Source organism: Monomorium pharaonis, chromosome 3 (genome assembly GCF_013373865.1).
Source record: "Monomorium pharaonis isolate MP-MQ-018 chromosome 3, ASM1337386v2, whole genome shotgun sequence".
Classification (NCBI taxonomy): Eukaryota; Metazoa; Arthropoda; class Insecta; order Hymenoptera; family Formicidae; genus Monomorium; species Monomorium pharaonis.
Genome location: NC_050469.1, coordinates 8,967,087 through 8,991,128, shown reverse-complemented (window position 1 = coordinate 8,991,128; position 24,042 = coordinate 8,967,087). Strand labels below are relative to the sequence as shown.

The window sequence follows — 24,042 nt, the reverse complement described above, 5'->3', positions numbered from 1 at the left end:
AAGTAATAAATATGAATTGATGTGGCAATAATATCAGGGATGCAATGAGAGAAGAAAACCCGGAGAGACAGCTTTATTGTTGCAACAACTAACAACGTATCACTATTACAACAGTAGCGCCGATTCAATTGTGAAAATTGCGAATCACTTATAATCTCAACCGTCATGATAGGATCGATTAATCATTCGGATTCTTATTAAAACGTCCAAAAGGAAAGTTTCGCGATTAACATTCAAATGCAATACGACGATGAGGACATCTGGAGAAATGAAGAAAATAGACTCTTTAAAATATAATTTTAATTCTACCGGACCAATACGATGCATTCTTATTGTGCCGCTTTTTGTTCTTGCTCGTTGCTGCTGTTTGTCCCTTGCTTCTTCTTTTCCTTTTCCTCATCTTCCTGCTCCAAGTATTTATCCCATTTGTTCAGCCGCGCTTCGATCTCCGCGTCAGTCTCTGTAATTCTGAAGTACACATTTCGCTACATTGATAGCTGCATCATGTAAATCAATTATATAATACATAAATTGCAAGTAATATCTGCAGTTATAATATAATATTTATTACTGTATTAAAACAAATTTTACCAACTATGAATAAATAGTTATACATTCAATATTGATTAAATTGATGAATCGATAACGAGAACAAATGTCAAGCAAAATATTATTTGAGAACATCAATATCATAAAATCTTGATAATTTTTTTTTATATAAATGTTTCATATGTGACATGTATAAGGTGATACAGGAACGCTCGGGTTTTTGATGCCTGCATCAACAACTACCGGTAGTAATCCTGAAGCCGGTATAGTAGAAACCAGCTTAACTTACTTGTACTTCGTCTTGCCGTCCCAGATCTCTGCCGAGATCTTTCTCTGGCTGAACCAACGGCCGTTTAGAAGCTGTACGCAAGCTTGCGCCTCTGCCGGTTCTCGGAATGTGACTTGCGCTACTCCTTCAGGATGTCTCTGAGAGAAGAAAAGAAATGCAAGGTGATCCACAAAATGTGCGGATCAAATACAAGTTGTTTGATTTTATTGAATCACATTTCAACAACAAGTCGTTAAAGTGAATATATTAATATTAAAAACAAAATTAAATATTAAAAACAAATAAAACATAAAAAATTTAATTAAAAAAATTTTATAAAATATTTATTATTTCGATTAAGACTTACTGTTTCAATTCCATTTTTCCGAATAATTGTTAAATTTATAATCCAACTTTTATTTATGAATATTTCTATATAATTTTTGACTTTGTGCAAATTTCTTCATGTGGCTCCTCCTCACATTTAGATACGTACAGTCGAATATTGCATTTAATAAAGCAAAGCTTATACATAAGCCAATTAATATATTTCATTTTCGATATTGATAATGTGCAATTTCGAAAAATGTAAAATAATATCCAAATTGTATATTTTGTTTTCTCCTATTTACGGAAAAGGATCGCAGGAATTTTAAAATTCCTTAAAACTATCAGCGCGGACATCCTTTGATCTACCGCTTTAACAAACCATACTTTACGACAAGTATGACGGCAAAGGGCCATGATTCACGGAAAACACATTTGCGGTAACACGTGCTCCATGGGTGAGAAAAAATGACAACGAGATGCCTATGGTAAATTAGGTGGCAGAACATGAAATTCCACGCATGGCTTTCAGAGCCGATGTTATTTCTCGCTTCACGTCCAAAAGGAGGAACGAATATGGTAGAATGAGATTACATCAAGTTTCTCAAATATTTGTTCGCAAATCTTAATCATATATAGTAAATTCAAAATTTAGAGAAAATCTAAATCATATATATGTTTTTATGTATTTTATATCAATTTTTCACATTTTTCAGATACGATATATCTGAATAAATTATAAGATAGAATAAAAATTAAATATTTCATTTAACAAAATAAAATTACATAAAAGTATTCATCAAATTAATTCATTTCGTTTCTGACATATCAATAATTTGATCTCAGAAAAACATTTCAACGCAAAAAACTTTTAATTTTAGAATAAAAATTTTATTCCTCAAATAATATCAAATAAATATTGCCAAAAAAATATTAATAAAAAAGTAAGTTATACACACTTAAAGAAGTTTGATAATAGTTAATATAAATATTGAGTAAAAAACAATGCCAATTAAATATTCGGTTAATAAATATTTGGTTATATAATAACCCAAAAATAATTTTACTTTTCTAAATATTTAGTAAATATAACAAAATTTTGTAAAATGTACTAAATATTTTAAAAATAAAATTATTTTCTACTTATATTAATCAAACATCTAATTGGCATTATTTTATTCAACGTATCATAGCTATTACCCAACTGTTTTTTCAGTGTAATAAACATTAGCGTCTAAATAAAAAGCAAGACATAAAAATCAGCAAAATGGAGGGGAAATACACGTCGTTCAGATGGAATGCGCTTGACATTGAATAGTTTCACGGCTGAGGCTCAAAGACTGGGAGTGTCTTGCCTCTCGCCAATTTATGGGGGTTAGGGGCATCCCCTTTCGAAGGCGTTTCTTCATTTGCCTATTCCGTGAAAGTCAGTCGCTAAAAATACGATGCTTAGAAAAGGACCGATTGCTTTCAATTTGAAAGAGAAACGGTGATTTTTAAGGAGAAGTCTATCTACAATTAAATTCCCAATATGCGACTTTTATAACGCGAAATATCACGGCAAGAAAATGTTATTAATACATTAAATTATTATTAACAATCACGACGTGTAAACCGAAGAAAACTTATAAAATGTTTTGTAAAAATGATTCATAAAATGTAATGTAAAGAAATAAAAAGAAGGAAATGAAAAAAAACTCACGTCATAGATGACAACTTTTCTGACATCGCCACATTTCAGGCACTCGGATCGAATATCGTGCTGGTATTCCAAGAGCAGCTGGACTTCCCTGTCGAAATCCTCCGGTGTGAAAAGATTCTTTATAATAACGACCCTTTCGCATTTCAGCGGTTCGCCCCGCATGCGCTCCGGTCGCCAGTCAAATAATCTGTAAACAAACAAGCACAAGGAATGGTGTAAGGAGACACGACAACAAGAACAGCATCAATAGATTGATCGCAAATAATTCCTCTGCGGATTCAAAAGTCTGTATAATCTAAAGAAACTATTAACAATTATATTAACAATACATCTTTAATGATCATTCTTACTGACGAGATATCAGCAAACTGATAAATTCTGCGTCTAAAATTCTACGTCTCCCGATTCTTCGCGCTGACATTACGTCAGGACCCTGCTATCGTTATTGGAAGTGACGTTTCTCATAGATTAAAGATGCCGACAAACTTCGCTGATACAGCACAAATTGCGCGTATCAAGTCACATGATCGGGAACTCGTCAAAGCTATGAGAACAGTCGCATGGATCGATAGATCGTGGCTGATGCGATTCTCCTTCTCGGCATTGCCCAGGAAAATGTTGTCGGTGAGGAACGTTACAGAGACGCCAAAGTAGGAGAGATTCGCGAGGAGAGTGTCGAAAGAGCGTGTTGCTGTAAAGACTACTTCCGGCCGGCAAACGTGGGCCCGTGCGTTCGCCAATAACTGGTTTTCGCAAAGTTCAGGGCGTTGACCCTGTGTACCGCGACCTACGCTGGAAAACGAGAGGACGCCGCTAACAACGAAGGCGACAGAGAGAGAGAAAGAGATGCGTCGCGATTGAGCAATGCGATGAAATATGATGGCGCGAGAACGTTGAAATCGATGCTGAAGATGAGTCATACGAGAAGGAACACGTAAATATTGTCGAAAGGATTTTATTTGAAGATCCCATCGTTATGATTACCCTTAAATCTTCAATTATTAAAAAAATGCATCTTAATTTAATTATTAAATCTGTGTAAAATCGTAAACTTTTTTTTAGATCAAGCATGGTCTTTTCTAGATCATGCAAGCAATGTTCGTGTATCGCTTTCTTCATTTCGTGCAAAAAAGTTGCACATTGAAACGTATCACGGGACAAAGTCAATGTCACTCGGCATAATCATACGGTTCGATTAACGGGTTAAGTCGCCGCAATCTCCCTGGTGGTGCGCCCTGCCCGTATAATTTTGGGCTGGCCTGTATGCGGACCGACGGACTAAATGCGGGTAATCGACGTGAGCAGCTGCCTTTGCCGGAACCGCCAACGCCAAGCAGTCTGGCGGCTGTGAAACCCGGAGCCGATGGCAGTGCAATTATAAGAGAGGCCTTTACACATACGCACACACTGCAACATGTGTTACACGAGGCGTGCATCGCGGAGATACGTGGCGAGGGGTTTTTCTAAATTACACGGTATCACGTATCATAAAATCACGTGCATACAACGCGCTTCATGATTCGAAGGCAAGCTCTCTCTCTCTCTTTCTTTCTCTCTCGCGATGCTGTCTTAAACAAGCCGCTTGCGACACGCGGTGCGTAGAGAGACCTTAATAAGATGCACACGCGTGGCGGCGGATGCGTCCTCGGATGAAACGTATCTTGATCCCCCGGGGATACGCCGTCTCGCATGGACGCGAGCGAAAAGAGAGATGAATGGACCGGGGAAACCGAGGAGAAACACGCGCGGTCGTCTTGATTTTGCAATGCGAAACGCCCGAGTTTATATGGAGCGCCTCAAGAGGAAGTGACATCACGCTTTAAGTCAATGAGCCACGGGCCCGGTGCGGGTTTTCAGGAATAAATATTTGCGCCTCGACGCCATCATACGTATATATCCAAGTGTTAATCGACAAGTTTAACCGTTCTAACGCGCGTTCGAGACGCACGTTTATTCGTGAAGTTTGTAGAAACTCACTTTTCTTGCATCTTCTTCTGTCGTTCCTTGTCCTTTTTTTTCCGCTTCGGTTTTAACGCTGGATCATACGCGCCCTTCATCTGGAACTTTGCCCTCTGAACCGACAGCGTTTTTCCCCGGATTTGCGAGCCATCTAAAATTTTCAGCGCCAGATCCACCGACTCAACCTAGAAACCAGATATTAAATAATCAACGATAAATTGCGGGTTGGTTAAAGATCGTCCAAGATTAGAAACGAAAAGCGAATGTCGGTGTTCAGAAAATTTTTGCGCATCTTGTACCGAAAGTAATTAACGCGGAACGTAAAAGAGGCGGCGTTAATAGGCTGCAGTTCCTAGTTATTGTGCCAAAGTAATGGAGTACCATTGTTGCCCGACAATGTGCCCGCGATAAACTTGATGATAAGTTCATGGTAAAATTCCGCGATCCATTTAAACGCGTTTTATTAGCCGGCTACGCCCCTGCGGCAATCACCGGGTTTACGCCGAAAAAAAACAAATTCCAATTTACATGCGGGAGGTTTGGCCATGGATTTATTTTATGAAATGAACGTATTCTCGATTCTAGCTAGTAGCTATTTAATCAAATGGATCTGTCCTTCTATTGCGTAACCCAGTTTTCCGAGCAAAGTTCGTTAATTTTCTCGAGTGTAATAAGTTACAAGTAGTGCAAGTAAAGTTTTCAACGAAGGTTTGAAGGTTCTTTTTAAAAACTTTCTCTAAATTTTATTACACGGAAAGGACAAATATTAGATGGAACTTTGCGGCATGTGCAAAAGAGATAAAAAAAGCTGCGATTCTAAAGATCAAAAGGCTAGTAGAGGTTAAAGGAAGGCTGAAATTAAACATGAGTTAGCTTCGAACTTAAACCGACAATTAGGAATTGCATCGTCAAAACTAAATTATATTTCTAAACGTTCTTAACGACTTCAAAGAAATGGAACCCATAGAACTCTTGTAAGTCATAAAAATCTGAACAACTTATCGTTTCGGCATATGTATATACATGACGCTATGCGTAGATATATATATATATATTTAGACGGTCAACTGTTCTAGGAATTATTTTGAGCTGTTGCGCCATCGGTCGCGTTCTGGACATTAGATGCATTAAAAAAGCGTATAATATATGCATCAGAAATAGCGAAACCGCGTTTCAGCGCGTAATGGTGTCACGCTTATTTACAAAACCCGTAAAACGTGAACTGCTTAGCGCCATTTTAACCGTGACTTCATGCCATTTATAGATACGGATACTATGTAGAAATAGGACAGGAAATAGGTATTTGCCAACTGTCTCTCGTTCTTCCACGAAGAAGGGCACGAGCAAAAAAAAGAGTGCCTTATACAGCAGCAAAAATTCTCGAGAGGAGAAACGCTCGACAATATCCGACGAGATAATATTCTGAATTCCTGAATTCCTGAATTTGGCGGTTGAATGCATATGAATACATGTCGCGGAAACATCCTACGTTATGCAGCGGCTGGGTACTTGTTTTATATGCATTTGGCGTGATAATACGCGATGAGGTAAACGTGACCGGAATGACGACTATCTAAATATGCGCACGGAGAGATGTCGCGACGATGAGTGACGTAATGATTCCCGAGACAAGTCTCCCTTGTAACGATGACCTAAAAAGTAGCTTCCCTACTTACGCTCGATATCTCGGAGATCGAGAAACCAAGAGTGCGTAGGACATTCCGGGAAATATTCAAAGGCGCTGGGCAATGATTTATCGTCGATCCACTTAGGCGAAATTCTTAGGTACGAAATGATCCCCGCCGTTTCCTCCCACTCCATCCCGTCGGTCGGACCGTAGAAAATAAGAAATAATTTCGAATTCGATTCGGTAACTCGTGAAATTGCTACAGATCGAGAGTTCGCGGCTATTTCACGGCAATGCCCACGATCTTCCACGCGGAGAGACTTACGTTAGAGAGAAAACGTAACGGCCACGAATTTTATGACGCTTGTATTTATCATTCACGTAAGAGTTCTAGACTCAAGGATACCCACACGAGAAACAAGAGTCACGTAAACACACCTTAAGAACCTGCGGACATAAAGGGCCTCGCCGTTCCTTTCATGCATCATCCTGTAACACCCACACGCGCCAGACAGCTTCAAGGCTCCACTTTTTTTTTCGTTTAACACGTCTCGCTTTCGCTTGGCCCTTAGCTGGTGGGACGCAAGCGGAAAGTCAACGTGTCTGTTGACGTCATCATCTCCACACACAGAACTTGCAAAGGTGATTTAAATAGGAGATCCCCTTTCTCAATTCCTATCGCATGATCTGTCTCACCCGTCATGAAACCAGTATTACTTCCCGCCGCGGCCGCGTTCTTGTTGCATAGGCTATCTCTGACACACGGCAAAAGGCATTTACGTGATGTCACGGAAGTAATCGCGCAATTTGTAATAATTGTTTTCCTGTATTAAGGTCAACTTCTCGGAAACGCTTACGCTTAAATAAACTAATTCTGCTAAATAAGATGTAGGGAGGAGAAAGCACAGGGCTACCCAGGCACGTCGATTATAGATAACGCGTGAAAGGATGGTAATCTAGGCGGTCGACACGTGGAGATGGATCATCGTGTTGTCCGCGCGTAACGCCCAACTGTGATTAAAACGTTGGTTTTATACAGGCACGATTCCAGTCTTTCCAGGCCCGTGACTCGGCCGTGCAGGCGGCTACCAATGGGGGCATTCGACTTTATTGTCAGGTCCCTCGACCACCCAGACGCAGCTCCCGCGGTCATCTCGCAACACGGCCTATGTTAGATCACCGGCAATTACAGAGTATATCCTCGCATCCAGTTCACGTTAAATTACACGCGTTCTCCATCGGCCGATGTATACACGTAACACACGCCACAATCATCGCTACAGTGGCGCAGTCACGCATCTTGGGGAGGGGAAGGGGGGAGGGGATATTCTCACATCCCGCAGACAAGACATACTCAAATTTATTGCTGATCTCCGTGAACAGCTGACCTCTTGTTAACACATTTACAGTGGACAGCGTCGCATCATAAGTGTCGTAGTAGAAGTGTACGCGCGTTAGAGATTTTCACGTTTCACGGCTGTCTATTCACGTGCTAATTAGCTCTCTAGTTTCCCCTCTGCATGTATATAGTCACCGCTGAACGTACTAAGAATACATAAATTAGACAATTACGTGACACTGCTTGCGAATGTGCCTCCCGATAAGATAAAGCTTCTCCCCCGTAATGTAAACATCGCGATGTGATTTCTTAAATGACTAATGCCCGTAACTGACGCAATTACATTGTAATGTAAGATGCCGATTTAAAAGTTCATAAAATATTCATATATTTAATGAGAAATATAAGCAAGCTGCATTATTGTAGTAAGAGATGCTGAATGGATGCAAAACGGTATGTATGATAAGATAGCATCTGAAATATCCATTTATCTACGTGTAACGTTGATTAATGACGGACGACAAGATTTCGAGGCGCCATGGATCATCATTATTGTGAGATGTCGTGTTTCTAACATGCCTCGAAATGAATACTGACGTTCCCTCTAAGCAACTATAGTTAGCCGACGTCTATTATCATTACCGTACTGGCGCCTAGCCAAATTTCTTGCCGAGATGCATTAAATGCCGTGGCTACGCACGCGACGTGACAATTCACACAAAACATTCGAGAACCAGAGAGAGAAAAATATTTTCTTGTCGAGAAACCTTTTTATCTAATCGATCGGCAAATAAATAAGGAAGAAACCATCTTCATCGATCAATCATTTTCGTTGCTCATAACTTGGCACCGTTAACGACACCACTTTATAGTCGTGCATATTTCGCATTCCAATAACCGCAAGTTCCGTAAGTAAAGAGACAGGTTGAAGTGCAAGGCTAAGGAACGCGTTGAAGGAGATTCGTACTTGAGAGAGGCGGAAAGAAGCCGGCGACGGCGGAAGATCATTTCAGATTCCGTTTTAACTAGAGGGGGGGGGGGAGAGGTAAAAATCCATCTAATGCATACACAGCGATATCTCGTTGCTTTCCTAGCTCGTTCTGTTATTTTTAGATGCAAGAGGGAACGGGGGCTACATGATAAGGCTGACGCTACGTTGATTTAAAGACGATGTGTAAGTGTACGCTGCGCGTAACGCTGACTCAACAGAAGGATCATACTGAATTATCATCAGAACGAACGATCGCACGAACGGTCGGCGCTACGCCTACGCTATTGACATTTAAGATCGCGGTTGTCCCACTAATTTGCATCGCACCAGAAATTCCAGAGATGAGTCAGCCAATTACACCCGATGATCGTGCATGTAAGTTTCATTACATCGTGGCCGATTTACAGTTGCAGTCTTAACGTGTCATCGCGCGAAAGAGAGACGCGCACGCTGAATTTTTATAGCCGAATTGCCTCGCTAAATTACGACGCCCGTCAAGAGGTTTCTCAACTTAAAGAGCTGTAAACGAGAAGTTGTTAAAACACTCCGCACTTTTTGACGGAGAGAATTTAAATCGAAACAGCAGACGGCAGATAATAAGAAGATACGCGATTTAAAATCGATAAAGCGTTTCTCATTAGACACACGCAACGTTCATTACAAAATAATTGTCTATTTTATGCTAGATAATAATATATCGCTGTGTCTTGCAGCGATATCTCAAGTGGTACCAGCCAGCACCAACTAGCTTCCCTTGAGATGCGTATTTCGGGATACATTTCACTTTGCAGATAAACTGCCGCAAGAAGCTACAAAGCTATCTCTCAAACTAACTAAAGAGCGAAATTTTGATCGACAAGTTGCTCTAATTAGAATAAAATAATTTTCTAACGACGCAATAGGAAATAGATTTAATTAAAGCGTTTAATTAAAAATGGAAATCTGGTTGTATAGGCACAGAATTGTGATCAATCTCACGAGGAGTAATTCGTTTGATCTTTAACGCATGAAAATTTCGTGTAAAATGATCCTGACCCTCTGGCAAGTTCTGGCAAGTCATTCATTTAATGCTTATTTCTTTGCTGACTTCTACCTTCCGGCGAGACGGGCATGCGTCTTTGTCGTCTCGTTTCGTTTCATTGTTTCCAATCGAAACTGCGGAGCCACGGCGATAAAACTTATCCCATATTAGGCGTACGGTGTGTTTTCCTATACAAGACGACACTACGCTTCGTCGCAAGCGCATATGCGCGCGGCACATTTTGCAAAACCGGTTTTCGGAATTCCGAAGTGCGCGCGAGCGCGTACGGGAGTGATCGTAAAAATCATTGTTTTGTTGCCCGCCGTTGGCCGTGCCGTCGTCGCCGCGGCACAATTAAGAACTGTTAACGCCTTCGGTACTTAACTGACGACAAACATCGCGGAAATTACGGCTTTGCAAATTGCAGATTCACGCCGGCGATATTTCCCCGCGACACACAAAAAAAAGTAACGTCTCATGAATGGATATGAGCGTCGCCGGCGGCGACACATCTGCTACCTCGATCTTTCCTTCGGCCTATGATGACTGAACGGTTAAGGAGACGCTGAGTGAAATGTTACTTAACTCTCTCGGCAACCAATAAAAACTGATATGACTAAAAATATTTCCTACGGTACACATTGGTTATCCTATCCCCTTACAGCACGTATATAGTTTTAATGATATATGATATATAACGTAGCTCACCTCCCCGCTGGTTCGAAAGCACCTCGCTTCCTTTTAAAGTGAACGCGAATGAAAGAAAAATGCGCCCGCCTGTAAATCTAATCGGAAGTCTCAGCCAGATCGATCTCCCCCGATGATTCGATTGCAGTGACAAATGGCAACGGTTCGCGCAAGATTAAATTTTGGGTAGAAAGGTGTTCCAATTTTTCTCAGACATTATCGCGTGCATGATCGATTAATTTCAATTTCACTCTTCAGAGCTTATTCATCTGACTCTCAGAGGGATTTATAGAAATACACGTAACGTGCATTGGAATACACGTGAGCTTGCCCGATATGGAAACTTGATCCAGAATAGAAATACTGTTATCTCTTCATTTGTGCCATTGAGTTTTAGTATGCGCGTATATGTGGATATGAAATATTGGAAATAAGATCTACATAATTGGTAAGGATAAATACGATACATTTATTCTATCTTAACTGTTTCAGATATCGCGAAAATTTACTGGAAGGATTAATTCGCAGGCTTAAGAGCGTGAGATTTCAGTAAGTTCATACGTACTGATAAGGTTACTCAAGAGATTGAAAAAATGAGTTAACTCTTTTAAGTGGCTGACTGACGTAACCGTATGGTGACGGTGATGTTCAAGCCATAAACATGACCGCTGCATCTACATCTCCATAATGCCTGACGCAATATCTAGAATTACTTGAATCTGTCAATCGTACCGTTGTGATTTCAGGCACGCAGTCGTCAGCCCACCCCAAATTGCAATTCCGCGAATTGCAGCATTCCCGGTGTACCTTTCAAAGCATCAGGAATGCACAAATGAATCGCCGTCATAGTGGTTTGAACGTAGCATCCCGCCGTCACCCGCGAAAACACGGCGCGCGTATTTATGCGATGAAAAAAGTCAAATAAAAATCATGCTTTGATGTCACGAGCGTACGAGGGATATTCTTTTAATTCCAATATTAAACGTGCGATATGTAAACATCGTAATTATATTAGCGCGACAAGCGCGCAGTAACTTAAAAGTTATAACATATGGTTTAATAATTTCATCGTCGTCATCTATTATAAGAAATGTGTCACTATTTACATTTGCCGCGTGATACAAGACACATATAGAAATAGCCGTACGGAAGAAGGAGAGAAATGTGGATTTATCTAAATTATGCAACCGCGATAGTGACTAAGGGCGTCGTACGGCGTGCATAATAGTTATCACGAATGTGCAGTCGGTGCATTTTTCAGAGATAAACTCGAACAGACGCGGCAGCTCTGACACATGCGGCACGATAGTCGGATTTTCAGAATGCGTTTTATATTTTTCGACCGCGTATTTTAACACGCTTCCCGTGCCATGTTGAATCTTCCCGTGCGATAAGTCGGTAGGAATAATTAAGCTTAAGACCGCGAAATCTGATTCGACAGCGGGCAAATTGCGCTTTTAGCCTCGCGATATCTCATTTATTCGCTGACATTTCCTGCTATTCCTGTTATTACATTCTAATCAACTCCATTTGGACGTTAGCTCTCCAAAAGATACTATCAGACGGATAGACGTTAATGCACCCAATTGGCAGCCTGCCATTAAACGGAAATGCTCGTCTGGTAGATCTCGACTCGATGATATTTTAGAAGTGGGTATACGCTAAATTTGAGGTCGTCACGCTCTCGTACTATTCTTATGTGTATCTCATTAACTGTGCAAAAATTGAATTTGTCAATGACGGAACGATCGGGTTCTCTCTCAATTAATAAGTTATAAATAAATTATAAATAATGAGTAACGTCATCGAGATGCAATCTGATGATTAAGCGTAATTAAGAATCAGTAGACAGAAATGTTGAAAGTTTATGACTGAATAATGTTTCCATATAGCTTGATTAATTCCAGCCTATGAGCGCCATAAACAACAAATGATCGCCTTTGCATATTACGCAATGTTTTATATTCCTCTTTGCATAACTCGGCGTATCATTTAATCCACTAAGAATGTAATAATAATTCGCTGATTCTCGTTTCCGATATTAGCAGAATCCACTGATAAAGTGCTCTCGGCATTGAGTATAGTCTTGGAAACCTTCTCTCACTCTGTTGCAAAGTTATTACTGGTTAAATATGGCTCCATTTTACGATAATGATATTGAGCGCAATGTGTCGAGGCACTTCAGCTTTGTTGACGCGCAGTTTCTCAAACATTTCGCGAGTAGTCGACGCAACTACGTAGAGTTTGTTCAACAATTCCTATATCGTTGGCGCGCAATTATCGCACGCTCTATGCTTGCTAAGTTCATATATCCTTGAGTCTTAGGACACGGTTTGATGGTATTATGCAAAACGTGAACAGAAATCATTAATTCGTACGGTATGTATGATAAATCTCGCCATTTCGAAATCGTCTTAATCAAGCTGTAAACATCCGATAAAGGAATGCAGATTTAAAAATGCTTTATGACATTTTTGCATAAAAACGTAGGCGACAGAAATTCTCTAACGTACAAACTAAAAATAGCTATTATTCTGCGAGTCGCTGTACAAAATGTATCTTCCGAGAAATCTTTTCGCGAATGGCTCCGACAGGCAATTTGTAAAATAAGCAGAACATGCGGAAACGCGAATAGTCCGCGGGCGTTTCCGTGAATAATTGCGCGAAGCCCATTCGCTTTGGACGAAATCGGAGTAAGCCTTGACAAATTCCCCGACAGATCTGTGGCTCCTTAGGAAAAGGATCGCGGTAGCGTCCGGCGATAGGGGAGGCGCGAGAGAGAATTCCGCTCGTAAGCTCGGAGCGCGCGAAGGTACGCGCCGAGCGGAATGGAAGCGGCGGCTTCAGTCGGCCGCGAACCTTCGCCGAAGAACGGTCCCCATCGTCCGGATCCACGGATAGCCCGGGTATACCCTATCGATCGCGATAAAGATATCTTCGATCTCGAGGAAAAGGGGACGAAGGGTGCGAAAACGGACCAGTCGATTTTTTTTTCTCCTTCTCCGCGCGACTCCGCGGATGTATGAAGTGACGATTACCAATGTGTGAAATCGAAAGCGAGGCGAGGTTCAGGGAACGAGAATGAGGACGATCCTACATGCATATTGCAACTTCTGTATCGAGCATCTCGGCGAATAAACGACGTGTGGAGTAGACATGTGGAAGTGTTGGGTCCTGTTTCTGTGCGTCGCAGGTAATTAATTTAAAGTGCGCAAAGTGGATTTAACTAGATCGCGGACGATCCCAATGAGAGGGACGATCCGGAATATGGGTGAGTGAGTAAACACGGAGAGATTCCGGTACGTGATTAATTCAAAGGGATAGAGATAACAAGATGAGATTGTGCAATTTTGAGATGTGAATAATTATGATTAAAAATTTGCGAGATGAAGTATCGTCAAAAAAAAAAAAAAAAAATCTGCACGCAGAATGCAGCAATTTATGATGGATACCAGCATGTTCGGGGATCGTATTGTATTGAAACAACAAAATTACAGTAATAAATGGTCCATTTGGAGGGAGAAAATCAGTGCCTCCCTCCCACAATTATGATTCCCAGCATAATAACACAATTTGGTATTATTATATAATTAAGCCGTATTTAACCCTGCGGTTAATCTGTTAGTGCCGCGAGTGCGCAAGCTTGCTCATTGCTGAAATGTAATATTAATTAAAAACAATCATAATATCAGAATAATATCCGAATTATGTAATATCTATTATAATTTCACAACATTTTTTCGACGAAATTATTCGTGGTTTACTTACTATTTAATTCAACAAAAAACCGGGAAACAAATCATTTTTTAAAATTATTTTGCAAATATTTCAAGTATATAACTAAAATCTTTATTGTGTTTAAGATAATTCACCAATCGTAGACATAATCATGAACAAATATCTTTCAATACGAAGATACTATTGAGTTGTTTATACCTATTAGCAGTTATGTGCTTTGCTAATTGGCAGCCTAGTGACAGTTCCAATATAGATCGATAGTTACGAAAACAACATGTAATTGTCATTTGCATAAATTTGAAGATGGCATAAGTATATAATTGCATAACAGGATCAATTTTCGCTGTTAAACAAAAATTTACAACTATGTCAGATGTAAAATAAATAAAGGCTAACTTCGCAAAGTTATATATAGAAGTAAGTTGAAATTATCTTATTAAAAAATTTCCTATTCCAAGAAAAGTGCTTCGCATTATTAATCTGCCGTTGTTTTATTCACATTTTTCTTGGGAAAGCTTGACTTAACGACCCGCCAAAGGTCAATAAAAGCTCGAAGCGAAAACCTTAAAAGAAATGCGAGCTGCATACTTTATGGGAGACGTACGTGAAATTTCTGCATGTAAGATTAAACGGCTTGCAGGTGAAACGTTGCGCCGACAGTTTCGGGACGCGCATATTTTACCGTGGATTTTCTGATGGAAACCGCGAATAAATTAACGATCGAGACATGTGTCCTATTCCAACAGGCATGTAGTTTCTGAACAGACGTAGCGATCTATTTTCGCGAGATCGAATCTAGGTAGGAACGATACCAACAGAACGATACCATCAAATCAGATCTGTGGCGAGAATAGCTCTGATCGCAACAATCGTAAAATAACTGCGGTTATACAAACTTGAAAACTTAAAATTAGCAAATGATATAGTTACTATATTAAGAAAGTACGTATACATTATTGATTGTATAATATTTGATAGAAATTTATTTCATAATAAAAATAATATAATTATTCAACGATTAATTATAGTTGATTGACTGCGTTTCTTATTTATGACGATCAAAATTTTAATTCGCCTGAATTCAATTAACTTTCTTTGACAACGTGGTAAACAAAAATTAAAGGTTAATTGATCAATTACCGATAATACTAGTTTATTCGCAAAACTGGCAATAAATTCTGGAAATATGAGAAGAATGTCCACCCAGGCGACCGAGGTTTAGCCTTGTGCCATAAATGTTGTATGAATGAAAGTGTAAGTTGTGGGTAGACATACACCATAAATATAATTTCCCGTCGCGACTATTGATATCAGTCGATTAGACGAGCTTGAAAATATCGGCTAACTCGCAACCTTTTTGCGAAGGTTATAACATAATCATCCAGCGTTATCGATCATGAGTGCTGCAAACGAGAATTATCAACTTGAATTGCAATTTTAACTTTAAGCAACTCTAGCTAGTTTCAATGCACGTTAGATGTTTATGCGAGTTTATCGACTATGACCCGTGATATTTGCAATTCGAAACTACATGACTATACTTATTTGCTCGTATAAATATAGCTGACAAAAAAGTTACATTAATTTTAATTTTTTATATTTTTATACAATTATTTCAATTTTTGTGCATTTTTTGTATATTCTGTTTTCTCATAAAAATAAAAATATTAATTATTTAGGAATTTAATAATTCGTGGTAATTCTAAAAAAACAATTATGTATAATTGCATATTTACGCGTCCGCATAAATAGAAAAAAATAGTTTTGCGTGACTCCCTATACGGCTGAATATTTATGCGAATAAGCTGCCGCTACTTCCATGCACGGTATTTTCTGCCTCTAACACAAAAGTTATTTCGGTATCAGGTAACAGTTTGCGCACCTGTGATAAGAAGACGTATGTCACAGTAAGAAGGTGTGCAAATCTAATAAGAAAGAAATATATTATTCCCGACTCGTTAAGTGTTTCTAAGAAAATAAAATTTTGAAGTTTTTAAAAATTAAATTCTTTATGTATAAAAAACACAAAAACTTCAAAATGTTAATTTCATCTTTAATATTAAACCATATTTTGCAGTTGGGATGAATTTTCATATTAGAGATTTAAATACGGCCTCTCGGAGCGCTTGAATTTTCTGTCGAAATGAAATATGCAACATACGCGCTGACCATCTCGTTTGTTATGTCTCGCATTTTAAACCAAATCGTATATCGCGGTGTCTAAAGTTGTAAGAAACTTTAGCATAGTTTATAAATTCACGTGCAGCTAAAAAATTCCACCTACAAAATTCCGTCAAAGGATATTTCGAGAATTTTCTAACAATTTCACAATATTTTAAACGAGAAAATTTTATAATTGCTTTATTCAATAACGATCGGAGATTTTTCCACCGAATAATTATAGAGCTCATTCAAATCGGTACATGCGCAGTACTACTTTCGGTCGATGACCAACTAAAATCGATCGCGCTATAATTAAGAGACGTGTAATTGTAGACAGTGCTACTGGTTTTTATTGTTCGTGGAAACCAGTTCTCGTAGGATTCTAACGTGTGTAAATGTACGTTTGAATGCTTCGAATAGGCTTTCAGTGCAAGCGCTATAACATACGCTCTGGGCATTTACTAATCACCGATTAACTTTCTGGTGGTGACCTTATTTACAGCTGCAGTTATATATCATACTTGCTTCATAACTCAAAATCAAAATTCTACCATCATCATTTGTCATTTAAAATATTACATAAGAGGCATCTGAACTATATTTAAACTAAAACAATGTATATTTGCTCTTCTTACTAGTAATTGGGATAATATGACTAAAAAATGTATATAAAATCACACAAAATAAGAAATATTTTTTAATTTAAATATTAGTTTGAATATTAAGATCCTGTTATAACCGTTCTTTTTTCGATTTCAATTATGTTATATATATCGCAGTCTTATCTTATTCAAATTATTAATTTAAATAATGACTTTGTCAAAGAAAAGTACACAAAATAACAATTTAATCGGACAAAAATATTGATCCATGCGTTCAAACTTTTGACTAAAAAATATTTTCAATGCGTTATTTTTCTGAATATTTCGTGATTCATGTATGCTTATTTCTTTTTTTGCTCATTACGAAGATAAAAAAAAGAAAAAAAGAACACGTACAGTTAAAGTTGCTTGTTCCAATTCATTAACCTCGCATCATTTATTATCGAGGTCAAAACTAATACTATGATATTAAAGCGGTTATATTATACTAATTTAAGTAGATTTACGGAGGTTTAATATCCCTCTTTTTATATCAATTTGTTTACCTAATCGATTTATCCGCGCTAGAAACTGCTATTCACTGGATACGCGAGCTTCAATAAAAGCGCTCAGTTCTTACACGCATAATTATCGTGCGAACGAGTGTTTTCTATATTGGAGGCCTGCGGGCGGAAAGGTTAAATCTCTGGAATTTATTAATAGTCATACGGTACTGGTTGTATATCATAAATGGAATTTATGGTGACATGCACACCATGAGGTTTATCTACGCGATGATGATTCATAAAGATAGATCTTTGAGTAATTAATTGGACACGTACGACAAACAATCATTGCCGGCGTGTCGCTGCTGCGCCATTTATATATGTACTTTCGTAATAACTACTTTGCAATTAATTTTGCAATAAATGCTGACGCACACACCGGGAAAATCCTTCCGTTACAATCTTTCGTAGAATCATTAAGTCATGAATTATATATCTTTCTCAAAAATTTTATGCTTCTTCTGACACAGGTATAAAAATTACAACACACATGATACTTAAAATCTCTTGAATTGTTTGTATTTTGATGTCTTCATTAACTGGCGCTTTAATCTGACATTTCAATCACAGATAACAGTACCTATTGTATGCGCACATCAATATCGCGTATCGTTATCATAGAAAGCTGCTCTATTTAACCGGTCTATTTCATTTAAAGGATCTGTCACACCCTAAAAATTACAATCAATTGGAACAATCAAATTCCCCGCAGGCAGATTATATAAAATTGTAACGAACAAAAATTCTTTTTCTTTTTCCTCAATAAAACGAGATATCGATATGCTTCTTTCCGTTGTTTCTTGTCAGATAAGTTAAGTCTACGGAATCATGTAAACATACACCTGAAATAAATACATATAAGTGCAAAGATAAAATTATGATTTATAAGTTTACCTCAGTAGATTACAAAAGTCGTACGATGAAACGCGGGCGTGTCCTCGAAATAGAACATTTACATTTTAATCGTGAATCTAGGAACATTGCAAATCTGTTGTCATACGATAAGTAAGGATTAAATAATCCATTTTATCAGACAATGCACAATAATTTAATGCTAGATACTGTATCTCGGCTGTGCAATGGTGTGGCGCCTAGTCACGCGTGAGTTGCAGACAGTATTACATAATGTTTAAATTCCGCTCAAGGCCACGGAACAAAAATGAATCCACACGGAATGCATCGATTATATATACGCATAAATTAAACAGATAAAGGATAAAAATATGCATTTTTTTTAAATATCAAGAATTTTTATCAGAATATGAAATTCGTGCGAAAATAGAATTGTTAAAAGTTACTGAACCCAGACGAGTAGAACGCACCTTTGTGAAGTTAGCGTCCCATTTTTAACATTTCAGTTTAATTCACAAGTTCTCGCTCTCTACTTCAAAGAGTTCTACAGTACCTGATATATTTTTCAAAAAAATTCAATTATAAAAAATAGAAACAATAAATATGGACACTAACTCTGTGCATTTCTACAAAAAGTATCATACAAAAAAATAAGCACACAATTTTTTTAATTGAAATCGATTGGAGTTATATTGAGTACAAAATATCGGAGTTGACTAAGATTTTTTTATTCTTCTATGATTTTCAAAATATGTTTTTTGAGTGTTTTTCAAAAATATAAGACTTTGGCGAGGTACAAAATTATCATATCTAACTTCTTTTTTCTTGTAGGTTTATCCTCGGCTATTTTGGAATCGCCAGACTACAATATTAGTCCCTTGACTAATCAATCCGTAACACTGCGACAGCACGAACCTGTGAGACGATTCGCGTGTCCCGTGGGATTCTTTCGATTGAAACGCTTCTGTTACTATCTCAGCGCCGGCACGGCACCATGGAGGGATGCGTACTTTCACTGCAAGGACAGAAATGCCACTCTGGCAATATTGGACAGAAATGGAAAAGACAAGATGCTGAGAAAGTATCTGATGGGAGATCAGTTTAGTGAGTGTACAAGCTATTTTGGTTTCGTTTGATTATGATATCGTTCAACTCTATTTAAATCTATAAACTTTAACAGCAAAATTGGAGCGATGGATCGGTGGAATTTTCAACTGGGAACAGATGACCTGGGAGTGGGGTGTAACAGGTGAAAAGATGGTTTTCCAGAGTTTCGGGAAAATGGAACCTACCGGAAGATCCAAGAAGTATGCGTGGCATTGCATCATAATGGATCCCGCATTGAAATATAAGTGGAGCGCAAGGAGTTGCGTAGAACGGAAGCATTATATATGCGAAGTGCCCGCCGGTCGTTTAGGTGAGAAATGCATCCAAAACATTTAGGAGAAAAAGCTTTCGTATTCGTATATAACTTAACCGCTATAAATGTTACTGAATTTTACCCGTGATATTTTTGCCCTTTTAGCCAGTAGACGCAAGAAGTCAGATCCCTTCGCGCCGCAAAACCAAAGATTAAAGCCCAGAAAGAAGGGCAAGAAGTACGTAGACGGACAGAGGAAAAACGAAAGAAAAAAGAATCGAGAACACTTGAGAAGAAATTGGTTGGATCAAGGAGAGAATCAACAATGGGCCCATGGTGTCAAACCGGGATCGCGACCACCTTCTAAGTAATATCACATACGCAAAATTTAATAATATAAAATATAAGTTCAAAAATTTTAGAATTTTTAAGAATACACATATAATATCTAGTAATTCGAGTTTTCTATAATTGACAAATTTTGCAAAATAATATTTTTAAAAAAGGAAATTGTTAAAAATACAAATACTCAGTAATCGAAGTGTTCTATAATTTTGATCATCTTTTCAAAATAATTCTTTACAGTGTAAAGCTAATGCAGCACAGAGAGCGCACGCGGCATCGCGCGAATAGAACCCGTTTGCAAACAGCTGCACCAAGGGTTGCTCAAATATTGCCCCAAGGACGAGAGTACGGCGCTTTTCTAGCTAACGGATATAGTGGCCATCAACTTAAAAATTTAGCGGATATGAACGACGTTTTTTCGCAATTTCACAATAAAATAAACGACTTTGCGCGGGAAGAGGTTTTGTTAAAGCCGTGAAGAAAAACTTGAATAATTATACCGATAATTAGTTTTAATGGTTGCCTCGATTTACTGCTACTTTGTTACGTAATATACGCAGCTCTAAGAGGGAAAATCATTTAAACTTTTATTACACAACGATACAGTTAAACTGCCAATATTATTTTATTATAACATACTATATACATAGTTGTGGCTGTTATTGAAAATTAATTTTACGTAAAAAATTATTTACGACTAAGGTTCATCTTCAAATAAATTCCTTTTAAAATTCCTCTGCCTGAATATTCGCAATTTCTGAATAGAAAAGCTATTAATGTATTATTATAATTATCCAAATATTATAGCCATCGCATTCGCGATACTGTTACTGACATCTAAATATTCGCTGTGTACTTATCTATATTGTAATCATTACAAAAAATTAATCATCGTCTCTCTATAACTATCATCTACTTCGGCGATTATTTTGCTAAGCAATGTCTTGCACAATTAATTGTAATTAATTGTAAAGCGTGAATAATCCGTGTACACATTAAGAAAAAAATGTTGTTAATTTGACTAAATTTTTCAACTTGATTAAATTTCTTCAATTCAAGCATTTAATGCATTTATCTTAAATACATAATATATTTGAATTTCAATTTAAGTATTCATATATTTGACTGAAGTACATAAATACTTGAAATGAAGAAATTTAATCAAGTTGCAAAGTTTAGTCAAATTAATAACTTTTTTTTAGTGCAATAAAACACCGTTTATCCAAACACATTAGATGATAAAACAGTTTTGATAACCGAGGTTCTTATATTAGAAATTTAGCTCCCCTCTTAGTACTTCTTAGTTTCAATAATAGAGGATGAAGACCGTTCAAAAAACCGAAGTTAAGTTCTTATTATCTAAATAGTTCGAATAATAGAAGCTCAGCTATAAGTTCGTATATTTGCATAAATGGAATACGGATAAACGGAGTTCTATTGTATCGATAAAAAATTTCATGTCGATGCTTGTCACAATTTCGCGCGGCAAAGGGCGAATTAAATAATCAATCACTATTACTCAGTAATTAATTAAATTATATTAGCTCATTTACGCTAATCATAGTGAGTAGTTTTTATATATAAATGAATCGCCGTCAGATAGTCAAAAAGCAAGGTAAATCTCTTTTTGCTGTATCTTTATTTTTTAATCCACTTTTGTGTTCGTTATTTTTTTTTCATCGCTTCGTTTGTAAATATGTCAATATAGGACCATCGATATGTATACTCTCTGTATTTAACGATGTATAATAAAATACTGATATACCAATTTTTACAGTGCGATATTATCGTTAATATTTAAAAAAAAGCTGAGGATAGATTCTATCAATTGTACATTCTCGATCAAAAATTGGAAAAACACTTGCAATTTTCTCATATATTTTATAAAAAATCGAGTACAAAAAATTTCAAAAAATTTGTTTTAATTTACAAGAATTGAACACTTTATAAGAAAAAAATTTTTCTCTTTAGTTTTCCCTGTAACCCTTTTAGTTTCAAGTTAAAAAACATTTTATAAAAAACAAATATATAATGAGTTATACAAAAAAATTAATATTATTGCGAGAAATCATTGTATCAATTTTTTTCAAGAAGTAGTTTAAAGCTTAGAAAAAAGGCTTTCTTTCTTTCCTTCTTACTTTAAAATATTTTTATGTTCAATTTTATTTTTATATTAAATTCCGCGCAACAATGTTCTATCAGGCTACAGCGCTTCAAAATAAAACAAATATATGTATTAAAAAATACTAGTTTTCGATTTTATATAGTTTAAGAATAAAATATCATAAGCAAAATAAAAATATTGATTTAAAGTTCTATCTTTAGTCTCCTTAATGTGTTGAAAAAAATTTTTTATGATTTTTTTTCATTGAGATAGTCAATTTTTCGTAAGATGCAAGAAATTCGCAAGTGTATTCAAATTTTTGGCCAAAGTGTACATACAATTTAAATTATATAAAATACCTTCTTACCTTGATGTAAGTGCAGAGAGCATCTCCTTTCGGTTCTCCGTTGCCGTCTTTGTACAGTTTGATTTTGTCCTTCCCTTTTTCATCCCTTGCTATAAGGCCGCACTTGGTGAAGAGTTGCGTGAGCTCCTCCATGGTAATGTCCAAGGGTAGGCCAGATACGTAGATAGCGGTGTTATGCGCCTCGTCGATTTCAAACCAGGTCGGTGGTTCCTGAGCTTTCCGTTTAGCCTCCATTTTCCTCTGCTCCTTGTCATCTTTAGTTTTCTGCAGGGGCGGAGGCTCCTTCGGTTCTGGTGGCTTTGACTCTGGTAGTGTATTAGTATCCGTAAAACCATAATTCATCTGGTACTTGGCCATGAAGTCTTCGTCGACTTTCGGAAACCAGGCATTTTTTTCTTTGTCCCAGAAGTACACGCTGCCATCGTTTGGGTCTGTGTACGTATGTGTATCATTCTCGAAACCAAAATTATCATCTGTACCAACTACGGGACCAGAACCTTCCTTCTTTTCCATCTCGCTAGAGCTTTCCTTATTGTCAGAGTTTTTACTATCTTCTTTCACAACCCACTGGTTGTTCTCAAACCTGTAGGTAATGTTCGTCTCCTTGTCAGTATAAATATATGTTTTCCCATCAAATTCATAATTTTTCGTAGGATCATCCTGTTTCCCCGACTCTTCTGTATTTTCCGCGACTGACGGCGCGTCAGCCATTCTCAATAGCTCATTGGATCAGCTTCCAGCAACAAACACCTTAAAGAGAAGAAAACAACTTAATATAAGAGTTATTGTATAAAGTTACGTATAAACAGTTATAAAAATTGTAATGTGCAGTTGTGTATCCATTTTTAGCATAATGTAAATTAACTTCAATCACCATTCTTCTTATTCTTAAAGCTAGAAAAAAATAAAAAAAAAATTAAAATAGAAAATCTAGATTAAAACTAATCTGCATTGGACGTAAAAATGGACGTACTGCGTCTTACCGTAGAACGGTCTGACGGCAAACACAACATAAACAGAAGCAAAAAGTACAAATTTAGAGATTACCTAAGTATTCTTACGAGATAACACACTTTCGTTCGCATTCTCATCGAGTATTTTTTTAGTCCTTTAGCAAATTAGCTGCGGACGTACTATTCGAAATTGAAGTGGCGTAGTAGAAACTCGGCGAAATGAGGTTAGAAACGAGAGCCTAACAATCGAGGAATTGTCTCGTACCTACCGATATTTCTCGCACGAGCGATTTCCACGGCGATCGTCGCACTAATTGAACGTAATCCGCGAACCTATGACCAATCAACACTGACAAATAATTACGATCTTGTCAAGCAATTGGTAGAAAAGCCAGCCTCTACGTGACCGACGCGTGATACACAACGAACGCGGGACGCGACTGCAGCAGGTGTCACGTGACACCAGCGCCTCCTATACATCGGATGGGATATTAACGTGCAAAAATTTGGCGAACAAAATTGATTATTTCAAATGCAGGCACC

At 37.5% G+C, this 24,042-nt stretch overlaps 2 protein-coding genes across 3 annotated transcripts; one reads left to right on the top strand and one right to left on the bottom strand.

Moving 5' to 3' along the window:
* Positions 1 to 58: 58 nt before the first annotated feature.
* Positions 59 to 23,919, bottom strand: LOC105833518 (HIV Tat-specific factor 1 homolog). 2 transcript variants are annotated; one of them, XM_012675310.3, is made up of 6 exons: positions 23,769 to 23,919; positions 22,547 to 23,296; positions 4,824 to 4,990; positions 2,847 to 3,033; positions 839 to 975; positions 59 to 468 (listed from the first exon to the last, which is right to left on the bottom strand). In XM_012675310.3, the coding sequence occupies exons 2-6, from the start codon at positions 23,255 to 23,257 to the stop codon at positions 330 to 332; spliced, it is 1,341 nt and encodes a 446-aa protein (XP_012530764.1). In that variant the 5' UTR covers positions 23,258 to 23,296; positions 23,769 to 23,919; the 3' UTR covers positions 59 to 329. The 2 variants fall into 2 exon arrangements, with proteins under 2 accessions (XP_012530764.1, XP_012530763.1); XM_012675309.3 differs by having other exon boundaries at positions 23,594 to 23,912.
* LOC105833519 lies at positions 10,644 to 21,844 on the top strand. The gene is made up of 5 exons (XM_012675312.3): positions 10,644 to 13,663; positions 19,202 to 19,474; positions 19,551 to 19,787; positions 19,896 to 20,097; positions 20,316 to 21,844. Exons 1-5 carry the CDS (start codon positions 13,627 to 13,629, stop codon positions 20,551 to 20,553), a joined length of 987 nt encoding a protein of 328 aa, XP_012530766.1. The 5' UTR covers positions 10,644 to 13,626; the 3' UTR covers positions 20,554 to 21,844.
* Positions 23,920 to 24,042: the final 123 nt, after the last annotated feature.

Bases quoted from the DNA above. Each gene is read 5' to 3' on its own strand.
- LOC105833518 (XM_012675310.3), bottom strand. From the start codon at position 23,257: ATGGCTGACGCGCCGTCAGTCGCGGAAAATACAGAAGAGTCGGGGAAA. The intron at 3,034-4,823 runs GTGAGTTTCTAC...GTTTGTTTACAG, and splicing joins CAGAAGAAGATGCAAGAAAA to ATTATTTGACTGGCGACCGG. The intron at 976-2,846 runs GTGAGTTTTTTT...TTCTTCTCTCAG, and splicing joins GAAAAGTTGTCATCTATGAC to AGACATCCTGAAGGAGTAGC.
- LOC105833519 (XM_012675312.3), top strand. From the start codon at position 13,627: ATGTGGAAGTGTTGGGTCCTGTTTCTGTGCGTCGCAG. The intron at 19,475-19,550 runs GTGAGTGTACAA...AAACTTTAACAG, and splicing joins TCTGATGGGAGATCAGTTTA to CAAAATTGGAGCGATGGATC. The intron at 20,098-20,315 runs GTAATATCACAT...AATTCTTTACAG, and splicing joins GGATCGCGACCACCTTCTAA to TGTAAAGCTAATGCAGCACA.